This window comes from Octopus sinensis, linkage group LG4 (genome assembly GCF_006345805.1).
Source record: "Octopus sinensis linkage group LG4, ASM634580v1, whole genome shotgun sequence".
Lineage (NCBI taxonomy): Eukaryota > Metazoa > Mollusca > Cephalopoda > Octopoda > Octopodidae > Octopus > Octopus sinensis.
The window spans coordinates 23122388-23136979 of NC_043000.1; the positions used below are offsets into that span (position 1 = coordinate 23122388).

General features: G+C 38.6%; 1 protein-coding gene across 1 annotated transcript in view; it reads left to right on the top strand.

Moving 5' to 3' along the window:
• Positions 1 to 14592, top strand: part of LOC115210407 (inhibitor of nuclear factor kappa-B kinase subunit epsilon) — a 90537-nt gene that overhangs the window by 58866 nt on the left and 17079 nt on the right. The window contains exons 16-18 of the mRNA XM_036501907.1: positions 4720 to 4819; positions 9047 to 9079; positions 12826 to 12869. Coding sequence (XP_036357800.1) covers positions 4720 to 4819; positions 9047 to 9079; positions 12826 to 12869 — 177 coding nt within the window. The remainder of the gene's footprint in view (positions 1 to 4719; positions 4820 to 9046; positions 9080 to 12825; positions 12870 to 14592) is intronic.

The following is a 14592-nucleotide window of genomic DNA, read 5'->3' on the forward strand; positions in this document are numbered from 1 at the left end:
TCACAAGGCTTTGGTCGGCCCAAGGCTATAGTAGAAGACACTTGCCCAAGGTTCCACGCAGTGGGACTGAACCCGGAACCATGTGGTTGGTAAGCCAGCTACTTACCACACAGCCACTCCTTCAACTTCTTACCCCTAATGGGTTTTTTTTTACCCCTTATTGCAAGGAACCAAGTATACTTAGTTCTATGCATGAACACTTGAGGCAAAGGAACCAAGTTCACTCATTTTTTATAATGTTGTACTTTCTGGAATTCTTCAGATTTCATGTTTCATAGTGCACATATTTTATTGTCTTGAAGCCAATAGAAAGCAGTTGTAAGAGCAGATCTGCGTATGATTAGTGAGTTAAATCACACAAATTTTTTTTTATTGCAGTGAGACTAAAACCACAATCACTGAGAATGAAGTTTTATGTGAATTGTAGTATAAAGCACGCACACGCATGTGCATGCAACATTGGTTTCAGTATTCTTATCTGTTCAATGCAGAAGTATTTTATTTTATTAGTTCCTTTAGGTTTTAGCTTCTAATCTACATATTGATGAAATGTCATCATTTTAAAATCCTGTCGGAGGCGCAGTGGCTCAGTGGTTTGGCCAGTAAACTCACGGTTGTAGGATCGCAGTTTCGATTCCCAGACCAGGCATTAAGAGAGTTTATTGAGCGGAAACACCTAAAGCTCCATGAAGTTGGCGGTGAACCCTGCTGTACTATTTCACCAAAACTTTCTCTCACTCTTTCTTCCTGTTTCTGTTGTACTTGAATTTCAAAGGGCCAGCCTTTTCACACTCTGTATCATGCTGAATCTCCCCGTGAACTATGTTAAGGGTACCCGTGTCTGTAGAGTGCTCAGCCACTTGCACGTTAATAAATGAGCTGCGACATCACTGGTGCCAAGCTGTATCAGCCTTTGCTTTTCCCTTGGATAACATCATTGGCATGGAGAGGGGAGGCTGGTATGCATGGGTGACTGCTGGTCTTCCATAAACAACCTTGCCCAGACTTTTGCCTCAGAGGGTAACTTTCTAGGTGCAATCCCATGGTCATTCATGACCGAAGTAGGGTTAAACAACGCAACAAAATCCTGTCAGAGATATTTTAGACGTCAAGGGACGTTACTCTGCATATTCCGTCAATTGAAAATAAGTACCACTCTTGTTTCATGGTTCTTCAGTTGCTCCATCCAACGTGTAAAAGTGTTATTCAGTAATTCAGGCAAATGTCACAAGTTGAAGAAACATTCAGCATATGGCTCAAGGTTCAGTCCCACTGTGTGGCACCTTGGGCAAGTGTCATCTACTATAGCCTCAGGCCAACCAAAACCTTGTGAGTGGATTTGGCAGAAAGAAACTGAAAGAAGCCTGTTGTGTGTGTATCTTTGTGTCTGTATTTGTCCCCGCCTCTACTTCACACCTGCTGTTGGTGTGTTTATGTCCCTGTAACTTAGCTGTTCAGCAAAAGAGATTGATAGAATAAGTACCAGGTTTTAAAAAATTAGGATTGAGGTTGATACATTCGACTAAAAATTCTTCAAGACAGGGCCCCAGCATGGCCATACTCTAATGACTGAAACAAGTAAAAAAAAAAAAAAAGGAGTTAACAAATTAACTTCTGAATCATTTACTTTAATTACTATAAAGCTGAAAGCATGCTTTCATGCAATGTTTCCCTCCCAATGAAAGTTAATTAATTTCTTATATATTAATTAGCCCCGATGTTATTTCTCTGTTTACTGTTTATGATTACAAGATGTCAAAACATTATTTTCCCAGTGAGTAGAAGTTTTACTAATGCTTTAAGACAATAAAAGTGGAGAGTTTTTTAAATGATGAGAATGTGAGTCAGGATTAATCACAGCAAGCCTGGTTCAAATGACATCAGTGGACTTGTCTCTGTGGTGAAGAAATAAAACAAAGAAATGTGGAGCCTTCATGAAAGATTGTTAAATGATCCTCTGTATTATGGGTGCAATGCTTGAAATTTGGGGGAGAGGATGGTTGATTATAGCAACCCCAGTACTTAACTGATATTTAATTTATCGACCCCAAAATTATGAAAAGTAAAGTCGACCTTAGCAGAATCTGAACTCAGAAAGTAGTGACAAGAAAAATACCTATTTCTTTACTGCCCACAGGGGGCTACACACAGAGGAGACAAACAAGGACAGACAAACGGATTAAGTCGATTACGTCGACCCCTGTGTGTAACTGGTACTTAATTTATCTACCCCGAAAGGATGAAAGGTAAATTCAACCTCGGCGGAATTTGAACTCAGAACATAACGGCAGACGAAATACCGCTAAGCATTTCACCCAGCGTGCTAATGTTTCTGCCAGCTCGCCACCCTCAGACTGCTAATAATAGCCGTGGATGTAATATGGATAATTTGTATTGACTAGACTATCGGATGTTGTTATACACCGCTGATCACAATGCACTTCCAAATAATTCATTTCACTAAATCCTCTTTCCATCACCATGGAGGTCTTCCAAATGACCTTTTCCAATCTCAGCAACTGCACAGGTCTACCTATTGTCTGTGAACCTTGCAACATGTCTGCCTAGCAGAACTTGTACTCTTGTATTTTGTGATCACATTGTTCACACCACTGTTCTCAAATGTCCTCATTTTGGATATGCTCTTGCAATGATATTGCTAGCATGAACCTTCCCTTTGGGTTGTAGCCAATTGATGTTCTTCCAATTTTGTAGATCACATCTCACTTGTGTGTAAAAGCACAGGTAGGACTGTGCGGCAAGCTGGCAGAAACGTTAGCATGCCGGGCGAAATGCATAGCCGTATTTCATCTGCTGATACATTCAGAGTTCAAATTCCGCCGAGTTCAACTTTGCCTTTCATCTTTTCGGGGTCGATAAATTAAGTACCAGTTATTCACTGGGGTTGATGTAATCAACTTAATCCATTTGTCTGTCCTTGTTTGTCCTCTCTATGTTTAGCCCCTTGTGGGTAGTAAAGATACATGTCGGACTGTGCTATTAACACAAGATTGAATAGACGTGGGAAACGATGAAATTGAGGAGACAAAGGAATATTATCTCCTTGGGACACTTTGTGAATATGTGCCAACCAAGATGCTGAAATCTGGAGGAGAATAAGGGGAAGATGGAAGATGTTTTCATCAGTAAAAGATGTACACAAAGGAAAAATGACCTACTCTTTATAAATTTTAAGCAAAAATCAGCTGTAGGAATTTTTAGTGATTTAGTATATTAAAACCACAAAGCTGAAGGAACTTCAGTGTGGTGAGATGTTGATAACATTTACATGAGTTAGTGTGCGGTAGATACTTAGTTAACCCTTATGTTATTGTATTTATTTTGAGATGCTCTGTGTTTATTTCAATTACTTTAAATATAACAAAGAATTTAGTAAAATGACTTCGTTATCATTAAACTAGTGTTAGGAATATAGATTGTGACTAAGGTTTGGTGGAAGATTTTTATTCAAAACTTATGAAAACAAAACATTTGTATTACAGAACCAAAGCTGGTTTCAGCCGGGTTAGTATTGAAAGGGTTAATATTGTTTTCTTACTTAGGCGCAGGACTTCAAATTTGGGATAAGGGAGCAATCACTGATATCAACCTCACTACATGACAGATATTTTATTTTATCAACCCTGACAGAATGTCAGGTGATGTTGACTTTTGTAGGATTTGAACTCAGAGCATAAATATAAAGTTTTAGATGCTTGACCTTATCTGTCACCCAGTTTAGCACCACCATCTGGCTCTGGTTCTCTGGTGGGAGTGCACTTATTTGCAAGCATTGAGACCAGGTCTGTAGTCTGAGGCTAACTGCCTCCCACTGTTTGTGGTGTTTTTAGATACTAGCTTTATTCCTCTGACTGAGTTCATAGCAAAAATAAAACTGCTAAAAATGTAATTATGAAATAAAGAGGGAATTTACCGGAATCTGAAGCAAGTGGACTAAGTACAAAAGTGAAAGAGGGAAAGAGAGCTATAGCAAAGTTTATTCAAGACAACAAAGTCAAATTCGATAGATACAGTTTCGATTTAAGAGGAATCAGATTAGTATACAAGAAGGAATACTGCACAGGTATGAACCTGTGATGCATATGAAGGATGAGAGGTTGGTAAGGAACTGCCAGGTGATCCATGTGGATGGAGAATGCAAAAGCGGAAGGTAAGAGATACCGAGCTCTGATACTAGAATATTGGACTTTACAAAGGAGATAATAAGGTACTGCAACATGTGGCAGAAAGGTGTGTTGTAGTTGGCCAACTCTGGCTTTTAAAGTCAATTGTTGAACAGTTCTTGTAGGCTATGGTGTTTTTATCATGTTTTTATTTAACTTTTATTTCTCATTTTCCCCTTCCCCTATTTTCTTCTAATCTCATATTTTTTTCTTTCTGATACTCACTCACTCACACACACAAAACACACACACCACACACACACACTCTCACTCATCACTCTCTCTCTCTCTCTCTCTCTCTCTCTCTCCTCTCTCTCCTCTCTCCTCTCTCTCTCTCTCTCTATTCTCTCTCTCTCTCTCTCTCTCTCTCTCTCTCTCTCTCTCTCTCTCTCTCTCTCCTCTCTCTCTCTCTCTCTCTCTCTCTTCTTCTCTCCTCTCTCTCTCTCTCTCTCTCTCTCTCATACCTTGATAAACCAATGTGTGGCATTATCTTTCTTTTATGACAAATTTCAAAAATATGTTGTTTTCTAATCAGAGATTATCTGGAAACCGACCGACAGCTAAGTGAGATGCATGAAGAAACCAAAAGCCTTACTGAAAATATCCAGGAATTAAATAGCTGCTTAACAAACCCTGTAAGTATATTTCTCAATTAATCCATACATTATACCTGAAAAATTAATCCACACTATAGGCACAGACATGGCTGTGTTGTTAAGAGGCTTGCTTCCTAACCATATGGTCTCAGGTTCAGTCCTACAGTGTGGCACCTTGTGAATGTGTCTTCCATTACAGCCCCAAGTTAATCAAACTCTTGTGACTGAATTTGGTTGACTGCGACTGGAACAAGCTTGTGTGAGTGTGTCTGTACCCTGTTCATTTGAGGGGTCTTAACTTGCAAGTACTTAGCGATCTCACTGGTGCTGGTACCATGTAAAAAGCACTCAGTACACTCTGATTGTGTCAGGAAGGACATCCAGCTGCAGGAACCATACTACAGCAGATATAGAATCTGGCATGGGTTGGACAGTTTGACAGGAGCTGGCCAGGTAGAAGACTACACCAAGCTACTGTGTCTGTTTTGGCATGGGTTTTACCATTGGATGCCCTTCCTAATACAAACCACCCCATAGCGTGGACTATATATACATATATATATATAGATAGATAGATACTCACACACACACATATATATGTGACCGCGTGTGTATCATTGGCAATTTTTTTTTCTCCGTCTTCCCTTCCTTGGATCTTTCCTTTTCCTATGTTTCTGACGTAGAGCTCCGCTCAAAACATTAAATCCTCCTTCTTTCTTTCCTTTCCTGAGCGTCCAATAACACTATACTTGTTCCACGTCCCCTGTGTTATATATATATATATATATACACATATATATATATATATAAAACACACATATATATATACATATAGATACACCCAGTTTCCATCTACCAAATTCAATCACAAGACATTGATTGATCCAGGGGTTTGACAGAAGACACTTGCCCAAGATGTTGCAGAGTAGGATTGAACCTGAAACCACATAGCTGCAAAGCAAGCTAAATCTACAATGTCAGCGATCATAGTGATGTATCTTCATGGATTTGTAATATTTCAGTTCATGTCTCTTAGGTTTGTTTTCCTTTTCTCTTACAGAAACCAGTTAAAAACTAAACGAGGTGATGTATCATCTGTTAAATTAGATTAGACTTGTCGCTTGTCTGTCTTAAATATTATTATTTATTATGTAAAGCATCCACAGCTGAATTTATTTGTCAAAGATATTTTGTCTGCTTCATTTTGTTGACACAGTTATTCACTTTCTAACAATGTGTAACAGCTTTCTATATAAAATATCAAAATTATAGAATTGCATCTGTGTGGTAAGTAGCTTGCTTACCAACCACATGGTTCCAGGTTCAGTCCCACTGCATGGCTCCTTGGGCAAGTGTCTTCTACTATAGCCTCAGGCTGACCAAAGCCTTGTGAGTGGATTTGGTAGATGGAAACTGAAAGAAACCCCTCATGTATATATGTATATATATGTGTGTGTGCGGGTGTGTGTGTGCGGATGTGTGTGTGCTTGTCCCCCCACTCACAAGGCTGTGGTCAGCCTGGGACTGCAGTAGAAGATACTTGCTCAAGGTGCCATGCAGTGGGACTGAACTCCAAATCATGTGGCTAGGAAGCTGACTGCTCTACCACACAGCTACGCCTGTGATTGCTAAAAATAGGCTTAGAATTAGAAGTGAATTAAGTGAGAAATAATAACAGTGAACTAATTGCATACAGTGCTCAGGTGCACTGGAACTCCTCAGAAAAAGTAGGCAAAAGTGCATGACCAGTACATAGAATAATACACTGGAAGTGGACAGTGAAAAAGAAAAGGTGGAGGGCATCAGGTACACTGTTGGTGAATTTCAGGAAACATGAAAGATTTGAAGGATGTAGTGTCTTGACAGCTAACAACTGATGCAGGTAGTTTATTCCATGCTTCAGCAGTTCTGAGCATGGAAAAATGTTTCAGAAAGTCATGGGTGCTGTGTTGTTTTCTGATTTTGTAAGCATGTCCACAGGTACATTATTTACATTTGACGGATATTTGTCCTCATCTTGTTTGTTGTTAACACAACATTTCGGCTGATATACTTTCCAGCCTTCATCAGGTGTCTTGGGGAAATTTTGAACCTGGGTTCTCATTCCTAAGATATTTTTTGATGATGATGATGTTGTTGTTGTTGTTGTTGTTGCTGCTGCTGCTGCTGTTGTTGTTGTTGTTGTTGTTGTTATTATTCCAGTCACTGCCTGGAATCGAACTTGGAACTTTGAGGTTAGTAGCCCATGCTCATAACCACTACTCCATATGCCCATGGGTAGTGGTTAAGAGCATGGGCTACTAACCGAATTCGATTCCAGGCAGTGACCTAAATAATAACAACAACAACGAAAAATACCTAAGAATGAGAACCCGGGTTCAAAATTTCCCCAAGGCACCTGATGACGGCTGGAGGGTATATCAGCTGAAATGTTGTGTTAACAACAATCAAGATGAAGGCAAATATTCGTCAAATGTAAATGATGTACATAATTCCTCATCTCTTAAATATAGAACTGTATGTCCACAGGTGTTAGACATATGGAATTAAAAAAGGTGCCCAAGGTTGTTGTTGGAAACATGGTGGATAATCTTGTGGGTATACACCAGAGTTCTGTTCAGCACCCGCTTCTCTTCGTAGTCATACTAGTTCAGCCACAAGAGAATTCAGAACTGTGTGTCCTTGGAAATGTTTGTATACTGATAAGCTAATAGCAGAAATAGTTGAAATTTCATAGATTAAAGTTTGCTTCTTGAAATAATTAGCTTTAGTCCAGAAACCTAAATGTTAGCTAAAAGTAGTGCTAGACATGAAGGTCTGGTTGTATCACTGAAGTAGTCTGTTGTATGTGTACGAATGGCTGTGCAGTGGGTAGTGGGAAAACTGACAAGAAACTGAAATTTTATATACATTAACCCTTTAGCATTCAGATTTCTCTCTCTAATGTAATGTTTATTTATTCACAAGTACATCAACATCAAAATAAATATCAAATGGAAATTGTAGTTGTGATACATGTGCCGGTGGCATGTAAAAAGCACCATCCGAACATGGCCGATGCCAGCGCCACCGTGACTGGCTTCTGTGCTGGTGGCACATGACCAGCACGGGTACCAGTCAGGGGGTACTGGCATCAGTCACATTCGAATGGTGCTTTTTACATGTCACTGGCATGGGTGCCAGTCGGGTGGCACTGGCATCGGCCATGACTACCATTTCACAACAGGTCTTTACAAGCACGGCATATTACCTGACGATTGACAGGTGCTTTTAAATGGGCCAGTTATACGACACTGGCATTGGCCGCAGCTACAATCTCACTTGACTTGCCAGGTCTTCTCAAGCACAGCATATCTCCGATGATGATGATATATATATATATATATATATATATATATATATATATAACGGGAAGCTTTATGAAAATAGACAAAAGACGAAGGCAGGTTTACGGAAATAAACAAAGACGAAGGCAGGTGGAATACAAACAAACAATTGTATTAGTATGGCGCTCAGGAAATATAAATAAAACAAGTCTTTAACGTTTCGAGCCTACGCTCTTCAACAGAAAGATACACAGAGAAAAAACACAGAAAGAAGGAGAGAAAAAAAATATGCGTGCAGAGGCTAGCGAATCAACATGGCGATCTGATTTCGGCCAGAAGTCAAAGATCAAACGTGAGATGCAAGAGCGAAATTAGGGGAGATAATAGGTTTAAATGACCTCACTCCAACATAAGAGTGTGTGTGTGTATGAGAAGAGTGTGTGTGTGTGTATGAGAGAGTATTAGTGCGTATGAGAGGTCTGGACGTGTGTATGTATATATGATGTGATGTGTAAAGTCGTTATGGTGTAGTGTAGAGAGAGGAGATGAGGGAAGAGGGGGGGTAAGGTGGGGGAGGAGGGAGAAGGAAAGGGGAGAAGAGGAGGGGAAGGGGAGAAGAAGGAGAGGAGAAGAGAAGGGAGAGAAGGAAGGAGGAGGGAGGATAGAGGGAGAGGGGGATATGTATATGTATATGAGTGGACAAACAAAAAGTGGCACTCAACACATTTGGTAGGTTCAAATAATGTCAAGATTGGCTTTGCCTGTCATCCTTTCAGGGTCAATAAAATAAGTACCAGTTGAGTACTGGGGTCAATGTAATAGACTTACACTCTCTACCAAAATTGCTGGCCTTGTGTCAGAATTTGAAACCAAGATTATAGTTCTCATAACATTTTAGATAACCATTGTAATATTCCTTTGTTGTTTTTCCTTCCAACAGTTCATGCGGGGCTACACAAATACGGAGTCCCAGGTAAGATATAAACTGATGTACTAGATTGTCTTTTATTAAAAATATTTCTCTCAGTTTCAATACTTACTGGAAATGTATGATTTTGAGGAATGCTAATTTATTATCTAACACCTCTTTTGGACAATGGTCACCACTACGTTCTGCAACTAATATATGTCAAAGTGCAATTAATGTGTAGAGTATAATCAGAACAAGTTCTTGGTTTTAGTCCCTGTTTGTATCTCTTAGAGTTTCATTGGTAAGGTGTGTGTTGTGATTATTGAAGACCTGTAACAACTACTGCAGATCATTCTACAGTGAACTGAGTTTTGGTTTATATTAATTATCATCTTCATTCTAATGTTCACTTGTCCATGCTCACATAGGTTGGATGGAATTCATTGAAGAGACTTTCTATGGCCTGATGCCCTTCGTGTCATCAACTCTCACTTCTTTCCAAGCAATGTAATATTTCCCCATGGCCGGACATATTTTTCACAGAAGACTGGAAACTAATAATATCGTTTGTATGATGATGATGCTTGTTTACAACCATCATATGATGTCAAGAGAAATGTACACACTCACACACACACACCATCATCATCATCATCAAACATTCACTTTCCATGCTGGCATAGGCTGGACGGTTTGACTGGGGACTGACAAGCCAGGCTCCAATCTTATCTGGCAATATTTCTTTGGTCAAACATATTTTTACAGAAGACTAGAAATGAGGACTACTGCTTGCGTAATGGTGATGCTCATTTGCAATTATCACATGATCTCAAGACAAGGAAACTGACACATATACACACGACTGGCTTCTTTCAGTTTCCATCTACCAAATCCACTCACATGGCTCTGGCCAGCCTAGGGCTATAGCAGAAGACACTTGCCCATGGTGCCCAATTGCTATGTAGCTATGTGCCAGTACAACAATACTAGTATAACTCTACAGCTACACTGCAAAAGTTGTTTGATTATTTGATTACTCAATTTTATCAGGGCAATAATTTTATCCCTTTTCTTTGCCCATTGTCCCTGAGAGAGTCATGGGAGGAGAGTGCCTGAGTGCCATCTCCATAGGATCCCATCAGAAGCAACCATCATTACACCTTCTGGTTGGCTTGCCAAGTGTGACCAATTGAGGCTATGGATGTTAACTTAACCATCTCGTTCTTGGTCTACCCCTACAGCTCCTACTCATAAGCTCAGCTTGAAAAATATGTCTTGTGATTCATTCCTGCAACATTCTAATCACATGTCCAGAATACCAGAGCTGTGACATCTCAATGCAGAGAAGCAGTAGCTCAACCTGGAGAGTGGAGAGACTCGTTGATCTCCAAGCTATGCATCCTGTCAAATAATGTTACTTCAGAAATTGCATTCATACTCTTTTAGTCATTCATGACCACCGGTGAGGATAGGCATAAAAGCCAAATTGGAAAATAGCGCTGTTTGGGTTTTTTACCAACCTTTTCTCTTCTAAGGATCAAATGCTTTACAACTTAATGGTTATAGAATTATATATGATAACATATGACTAGACTCCATCAGTCACAAATGATCATGGGTGCACCTAAGAGGTTCCCTTCCGGGTTACAAGTCTAGGCAAAAAGACACATCACTGGCGAACACACAACCTAGGGTTGTTTTTATGGAAGACCAGTTGTCGCCCATGCATACCAACCTCCCCTCTCTATGCTACAAATGTTATCCAAGGGAAAGGCAAAGGTCGATACAGCTTGGCACCTGTGACATCGCAACTCATTTCTACAGCTGAGTGAACTGGAGCAACGTGAAATAAAGTGTCTTACTTAAGAACACAACACTCAGCCCGGTCTGGGAATTGAATTCACAACCTTACAATCATAAGCCCGACGCTCTAACCACTGAGTCATGTGCCTTCACTTGTGATAGCATAACTATGTAACTATTATTAGATCATAACTGTTTGCTGACATAGATATTACAGTTACATAACATTTTGTGTCTAGGGAGAGTCATGACAATTATCTCTCTCTATATAAAGCTGAAGTTGTCTGTGTATGGCAGGCTTGCTAGCCTTCAACTAACACTATCTCCTCCGAGACCCTGCGGTGCAAGTTGACCAAAATTGAGAGTATGATAGAAGAATGCTTGCTCTTCCTTCCGTAGAAGAAAAAATTCTAATCGGACCATGTTAACACCAGAAATTATTTACATCAAAATGGTGCTTTTTTTCTATAAAAATCCCTATTTTTTACGATTTTTTGACTGCTGTGTTGCCATTTTTCAGTGTATTTCAACCAGAAAAATGTTCACTTAAAGAGAATAACAAGCTACATAATGCAAAATTTTTACTTTTAAAAAATTCCAATTCTAAAGGGTTGAAACAAACCCGAGCAATGCCGGGCGATACTGCTAGTTTGAGATAAATATATTACTTTTGTTGTTCTGCTTTATCTTTTTCTTATGTTAAGCTTGTTATTATAGTTTTTGATGTTATGCTTTTCTGAAATTGTTCTTTCCCAACTGAACTTCCTCTGTAGTAAGCTGGTATTTTGTCTACAAATGAGTACCAAGTCTGTTTTGGTTCCATTTTTGAAACAGGATCTTATGGCTCCAAATATGAAATCTTCCCTTTCCTTCTTTGGTTTGTCACTGATATTTCACAACTAATTAGTTATAGCAACCTTATTGAGTAACTATTAAACTAAAACAATATACATGAAAGGGTACTAACAATATGTAAATAATTTAATCAATAAATGATAAAATATAGGTGTAGGTGTGGCTGTGTGGTTGAGAAGTTTGCTTCCCCCTCTCTTTCTCTCTTTCTCTCTCTCTCTCTCTGTGAGTATATTTCTCTTTGTGGAGGTGCGTGGCTTAGTGGTTAGGGTGTCAGCACCATGATCGTAAGATTGTGGTTTCAAATCCTGGACCAGACAACACATGTTCTTGAGCAAAACACTTCATTTCACGTTGCTCCAGTCCACTCAGCTGGCAAAAATGAGTAACACTGCAATAGACTGGCATTCCGTCCAGCTGGAGAACACATCTGCCATAGAAACCGGGCCCATGAGCCTGGCTAGGCTTTAAAAGGTCACATTTATTTATTTATTTATTTATATTTCTCTTTATGTGTATGAAGAGAGGGGAAGTGTTTTTGTCAATCATTTTCAATTAATAAATTGTAATCTTTTTCTCTCCCTCTCTCTCCTTCCCTCTTTCTTTCTCTCCATTCCTCTTTCTCCCTCTCTCTCTTTTTATATGTGAACAGCTAGTTTGTGTACTTAATATCTATCTATCTATCTTTCTCAGTATCTGTGTGTGTGTGTGTGTTTGCCCACAGTGCCAAAAAATACTTCTATCAAAACAAGCTGAATGTCCGGTCAGTCAGACCAGATCAGCAGAATCCAAACAGCTCCCTCCAGTCATCACATTCTAACTAGTTGCAGTCACTGTATTGAATTCTTTACTTGTCCAGCAACAGGTTCCACACGGTCTTTAAAGTTGTACAGTAAATGGTAAAAAAACACATTTTTATTACTTCAAACATATGCAAATGTCCTCATTTTCAAAGACCATTCCATATATGTTAGCTTGGAGAAATGGTTTAGAAATAATGAAATCAAAAGTATAAAAAACACTAGACTAAGGCCTTGGTACAAATTAGTTGTAAAAATGAAAACTAAAAACAAAAAACTATATATCAATGTCTATAAACAGCCATTCTCTTTTTGCTTTATTTAATTTATTCTCTCTTCTTTTTTTCTCTTCAGAAACATGCGAAAAAGGAGGAAAAAAGAAAAAAAATCTTGAAAGCGTAATTAATCTTTATTTATTTCTTGCATGTTTCATTGATAGTAAATTACAACTGTGATGGTAGTGGTGGTATCAGTGGTGGCAGCGGTGACAGTAGTGATAGTAGTAGTAGTGGTGGTGGTAGTAGTAGTAGTAGTAGTAGTAGTGGTAGTGGTAGTGGTGGTGGTGGTGGTGGTAGTAGTAGTAGTAGTAGTAGTAGTAGCAGCAGCAGCAGTAGCAGTAGTAGTAGCAGCAGTAGTAGCAGCAGCAGTAGTAGTAGTATGGTGGGGATAATTGTCATATACAAATGAGCTCTGAACAAGGGTGTAGTTAAACCGACGTTGAATCACAATCGGTAAGCGCAATATATTCCACTTGGGCCCAGCGACCCATTAAATCAACCCTGGAAATCATGACAGAATTTTTCAACCACTATGCAAGCTGTGGTTGTGTATATAGTGACCCCATGGCATTGTTCTACCCAGGGGACTATGATAATGTTGTCAAAAAAACCCTGATAATTGTGTGTCATGAGTTTTTGTAGCAAATCAAAAGAATGTCAGAATATTTAGAAAACTTGAATGCATTTGATGCACTACAACAACAATGTACGTGTGTTCCTTCGTGACAAAGGATAATACATCTGCTCATCTCTGTTTTAGAAGAATAAAAATAGCCCGCGTAGACTTTAGTAAGACTGTAGAAGGATAAGGTAAAAAATAACGATGCTCTTACGTCAAGACAAACTCAAAGCAGAGTACATTACCCCAACCTCTAGCCAAAAACTATTTTCCCTCACAGATCCCTTCCACACGTTTATTCCCATTGATGTGCTGATGAAGAAAGAGGCTGTTCAAATGTCCAACTTTTTGACATGACAATTTCTCCACTTCCAGTCTTGAGAGCTCTCTTCACTTCTCCACAAAGATTTCAGTTTAGAATTCAGTAAGCTACCATATAAACCAAACCAAAAAGTGATTAGTTTACTCTATATATCTCTTCTACTTGTAATATTCCAAATATATAAGTTATGTAAAATTTGTTCGTGAAGAGCCATAGGCAAAACAAATTATAGTTTGTCAGGCTGACAATAATGGTTTAAAATGATATTATAAAGGGAGATAATTTCTTCGTCAGGTTCGATAATTTGTAATTTGGTGCATTAGAGCAGAGTTAACATAAACGGTTCTTTTGTTTATTTTTTCTTTAGTGAAACTGGTTGGTTTCTATATACAGGTGAGGGTATATATATATATATATATATATATATATATATATATATATGAGAAAGAAAGAGACAGAGAGAAATTTGATATGAAGTGACAAAAGGTTTTAAGGTGTTATAGTTGAGTGTTGTGGGAAATATTGTAGAATTTTTAATAAAGTTATAATGTAGTATTTCTGTGAAGTTACTAAGAGAAATGAAATGTAATACAGACGACAATGTATAGTGTTAGCATTTGCACATGTTATGCAGAAACAATCTTTTGGTGAAGTTTGCATCCTTACAAAGTAACCAAAAATTTAAAATGCTGAATTTTACCTCCTTCAAGCTTAATCTATTGGGAATAGCTTCTGACATTTTATATAACAAATATTGTTCGTGATAATATATTATTCTCACAGCTTAAATGACGTGACCACCATACTTCATAAGGGAGCCTCAATGAACTATCAAGGAAGCTGTTATATAGTCAGTCTACCAAAAATAGCAGCCAAATCTCCTTTATTTCACAATCAACAAT